Below are 4911 nucleotides of genomic sequence, written 5' to 3'. Positions count from 1 at the left end.
ATTCTAGTTCTCTTCTTTGCTTATCGGAGTAGCTCTTCTGTCTATCGCGAGCCGCCTTAAGATTATTCCTGATAAGTTTCACATTCTTTGTTGTTTGTTGAACTAATTCTGGACCCAATAATTGTCGTTTCCCGACTTCATTCTAGCATGTTGGGGTCATGCAAGGTCGGCCGTACAATGCTTCATAGGGAGCCATTTCGATACTATAATGGCAGCTATTGTTGTAGGCAAATTCAATCAACGGTAGGTGCGTATCCCAACTTCCTTTGAATTGTAATACACAAGCTCTTAACATATCTTCCAGTGTCTGTATAGTTCTTTCCGACTGTCCATTTGTTTGTGGATGAAAAGCCGTACTGAAATGCAATTTAGTGCCCATAGCCTTTTGTAAACTAGGCCAAAATTTTGAATTAAACCTCGAGTCCCGATCCGACACTATCGACACTGAGGCTTCATATTGACTGATTATCCTATCCACATAAATCTTAGCTAGACGGTCTAGTGTAAAAGTAACTTTTACTGGTATGAACTTGGCCGTGTTAGTTAGTCTATCGACTATTACCCAAATGCCATCAAATCCTGAGGGTGTCTTAGGCAATCCAAATAGAAAGTCCATTATCACATGCTCCCATTTCCACTCAGGCACTGGAAGTGGATTGAGTAATCCTGCTGGTCTTTGTCTCTCAGGTTTTATTTGTTGACAGACTATACATCGGTCCACATATTCTACTATGTCTCTCTTCATCCCAGGCCATTAGTAAGATTTCCATGGAATAAGCGAAACTATGTGCTTCCTCTAGAATGGCTTGTTTAAGATGTAGCTTGTTAGGCACACACATTCTCCTCTCATTTTCTAGTACACTGTCTGTTCCCAGTTGAAAATCAACCTTGATGCCCTTACTTACATCATCAGCAATATTATGAAAATCAGGGTCTTCCAACTGATCCCGCTTAAGGTTTTCTACTAAGGTAAGGTTTTCTACTAAGGTCGGCCTCATCTGAAAAGTAGCTATCATTCCTGATGATTCCATTGATAAGGCGGTTCTGGAATTCCTGAACTCCTGCAATAGCATTCCTTTTATTGAACCAATCATGGCCTTGGGTCCCGAGGATTTCTTACTTAGTGCATCTGCCACAACATTAGCCTTACTAAGGTGGTACTCGATGGAACAGTCGTAATCTTTAATCAATTCAATCCATCTTCGTTGTCTTCAATTCAACTCTTTTTGATCAAAGATATATTTTAAGCTTTTGTGATCTGTAAATATCCTACAACGCTCTCCAAATAGGTAATGTCTCCACAACTTCAGAGCCAAAAAAACTGCTGGCAACTCCAGATCCTGTGTGGGATAAATGTCCTCATGTTTCTTAAGTTGACTAGAGGCATATGCAATCACCTTTCCATCCTGCATCAACACACATCCCAATCCTTGTCGGGATGCATCACAATAAATCTCAAATTCCTTACCTAGAATAGGCAAGGTAAGCACTGGTGCTGATACTAGTCTCCGTTTCAGCTCCTGGAAACTATGTTCACACTTCAACGACCATTCAAACCTCATGCCTTTCTTGGTCAGGTTCGTCAATGGAAGGGCTATCTTAGAGAAACCCACCACAGCTCTCTGATAATAACCTGCTAAACCCAGGAAACTGCGTATCTCTGAAACAGTCGTGGGTTGTTCCTAATTAACTATTACTTCCGTCTTCTGGGCATCTACACTAATGCCCTCTGCTTAAACAACATGCCCAAGAAATACCACCCGATCGAACCAAAAATCACATTTATTGAATTTAGCATACAACTACCTATCTCGCAACGTCTTCAATACTATCCTCAGATGGGTTGTATGATCCTCCCTACAACCAGAATACACCAGTATATCATCAATCAAGACTATCACGAACTGGTCCAAGTAAGGATGAAATATCCTGTTCATAAGATCCATGAATACTGCAAGGGAATTTGTTAATCCAAATGGCATTACTAAAAACTCATAATGTCCATATCTTGTTCTAAATGCGGTTTTAGGAATGTCAGCTTCCCTCACTCTCAGTTGATGATAACCCGATCTCAGGTCTATCTTTAAAAACACCGTGGCTTCTCTTAACTGATCAAAAAAATCATCAATGCATGGTAATGGATATTTGTTCTTAATCGTTACCTTATTCAGTTGCATATAGTCGATACACAATCTAAGTGTACCATCTTTCTTCCTCACAAACAATACCGGAGCTCCCTAAGGTGATACACTAGGTCGAATGTATCCCTTGTCAATTAACTCTTGCAGCTGAACCTTTAATTCTTTCAACTCAGTCGGCGCCATTCTATACGGTGTCTGCGATATAGAAGTTGTTCCTGGAACTAAGTCAATAGTAAACTCTACCCCCCTGTCGGGTGATAATCCCGATAGTTCTTTAGGGAATATATCCCAAAACTCATTTACCACTGGGACATCTTCTGGGTTCACCTTTTTCCCTTGAACAACCACTACATGAGCCAGATAGGCTTTACATCCCTTGCTTAACAGCTTTCGAGCTTTCACTGTCGATATCAAATTCCCCGCGACTAATCATTTGCTTCTTGTCAGCATTACATCTTGGCCATTTGATTTTCTGAGCACCACCTCATTCTTGTAACAGTCTACTGAAACATGATACTTACTTAGAAAATCCATCCCCAGGATAGCATCAAACTCTAACAATTCTAAAGGAAGTAAATCAGCATAGAAGTTCTGACCATTGATCAGTACCTCACAATGATTATAGCTTCTATCTACTACTATCACATCTCCCAATTGATAAATAACTCTTCAGGCATAGGTTCAACCAACCTATCTATACTAGGTGCATACATGCTAGATATAAATGAATGTGTGGCACCAAGATCCAATAAAACATAAGCAAACTGTCCACATAACATAACATTACCGGTCACAACATCTGAAGACTCTGCTACCCCCTGGTGTGTCACGGCATAAACTCGCCCCTGCTGCTGGGGTCGACCTATGACATTCTTCTGCTTGGCACTACTCGACTCTTCACCCTGATTTCCAGCACTATTTAGTTGGTTAACTGTCTGGGAGGTCGGCTGCTGTGCTGTTGGAACGTCCCTATTCATCTGGGGACAGTCCTTCTTGAAATGCCCTGTTTGTCCACATTGGAAACATGCACCTCTGCCACTATAACATGCTCCAAAATGCCTCTTGCCACAACTAGGGCACGTCGGTCTCCTGTCTGTGCTGGCTATAGACTCACCAGCTCGTGGAATCTCTGATTGGCTAATTGCACTGGCCGAGGGTCTCATTTTCCGTTTCTTGGATCCCTGCCAACTGGTTCCCCTGAAATGGCTTCCACTAGTCTGGATTGCAATAGGAGATCGGAATCCCCTGTCTCTAGGCCCTACTACGGCCTCACTGCCTCTTGGCAACTGCTCAACATCTGCCAAACTCCGTTCAACTCGTATTACTATTTCTATTAACTGGTTAAAATCTAGCCAATTAGCCGTAGACGTCACTAGAGTTCTAATTTCCTTCCTCAAACCTTGTTCAAATTTCCTGCATCTATCTCTTTCCTCATAAATAATCGGCAGAGCATACTGTGATAACTTCTGCTCATATTCTACCACCAACATCGTTCCCTGTGTTAATTTGAGGAACTCATCCCTTTTTGCATCCCGGAACGAGCAAGGGTAATACTTATCTTCAAAGGCCTTCCTGAACTCAGGCCATAACATCGCATATGTACTATTTCGTCTGGCGGATATCACTTTCCACCATTTCTCTGCTTCTTTCTTTAGTAGAAAGGTGGCTAATCCTACTTTCCTGTCCTCTGGACAACTCATAACATTGAAACATTTTTCAACTACATCGAGCCATAACTCAGGTTTAGCCGGATCTGTTGTACCTTCAAATGTCACAGCCCCTAGGGCTTTAAACCTCTTAATACCATATTTCTTCTCTGGGTCGGCTCGTACAAAGCCCACACTGGCTGCTAATCTCTGTACTATCCTGTCAAAAACTACATCTTCTAGCTGAGAATCTGCCCTTGCATGGAGGTACTGGACTCTCCCTCAGACATCATTTCCTGACGTATTGGATCATTTACCTTCTTTTTGCCACCCGGTGGGCTCTCTCCAACCTTCGGGCCCCTATTGGTAGGGTCAATATTCCTGCCACCTGTCTGCTTACTTGGTCTGCCACGTTGCCTCGACATTTCACCCAAATCAATGTACACATGTTAAGGACTCACACTTAGAGACTTAGACTTATGCATGAACTTCCTCTCTCATTCCCAAAATCTTATGCTCTGATACCAACTTGTCACACCCCCTCCCAAATTACCCTTTTAATCTAGAAGAGGATATGACCGTGGTAGTTACTAGCCCTTCTGCCAGCACCCACCACCCAAGCCTTCTAATCTAAATACCAACCTGCTGAAAACATTAGTAATATACGCATACAACAAACCTCACTTAAGATTCTTTAAAGATTACATAAATACATGCATATAGTCAAGACATTTCTTTTACAGAAAAATATTCACAAATGGCCCAAACATTCCTAAAGAAGCCCTAGTCCCTCTCAAAACATGTGTAAATAACAGGTCATCAACCTAAGTCTTCTTAATAAGCTGAGTCTTTCAGTGGCAAGCAGCAGTAGGAATCAACCTTGAGGAAACTGACCGCTACCTGAGAAGGGAAAACACAGAGGTTTCGTGAGCTTAAAGCCCAGTGAGTGACTATAACATCGTATAACATTATGCATTAAATTACTATAAACATGTAAATATATTAATGAGTGTTTCAAGCAATTGTCACTAAATGTAGCTATACACCATTCTTAGATGTCATCAAACATCATTCTTTCCTAGTTGAGAACGAGCCTAAATGATCTAGCTCCCAACGTTTATACC

At 41.6% G+C, this 4911-nt stretch overlaps 1 protein-coding gene across 1 annotated transcript; it reads right to left on the bottom strand.

Annotated features, from left to right (window-relative positions):
* Positions 1 to 683: 683 nt before the first annotated feature.
* On the bottom strand, positions 684 to 4212 carry LOC150035901 (uncharacterized). The gene is made up of 7 exons (XM_090313500.1): positions 4105 to 4212; positions 2929 to 4057; positions 2295 to 2488; positions 1953 to 2108; positions 1830 to 1857; positions 1469 to 1633; positions 684 to 1180 (listed from the first exon to the last, which is right to left on the bottom strand). The coding sequence occupies exons 1-7, from the start codon at positions 4210 to 4212 to the stop codon at positions 684 to 686; spliced, it is 2277 nt and encodes a 758-aa protein (XP_090169626.1).
* Positions 4213 to 4911: the final 699 nt, after the last annotated feature.

This window comes from Benincasa hispida, chromosome 5 (genome assembly GCF_027475165.1).
Source record: "Benincasa hispida cultivar pf3 chromosome 5, pf3_genome.v1.1, whole genome shotgun sequence".
NCBI classification, from domain to species: Eukaryota; Viridiplantae; Streptophyta; class Magnoliopsida; order Cucurbitales; family Cucurbitaceae; genus Benincasa; species Benincasa hispida.
The sequence above is the reverse complement of the archived record's forward strand: the minus strand, read 5'-3'. Positions and strand labels throughout refer to the sequence as shown.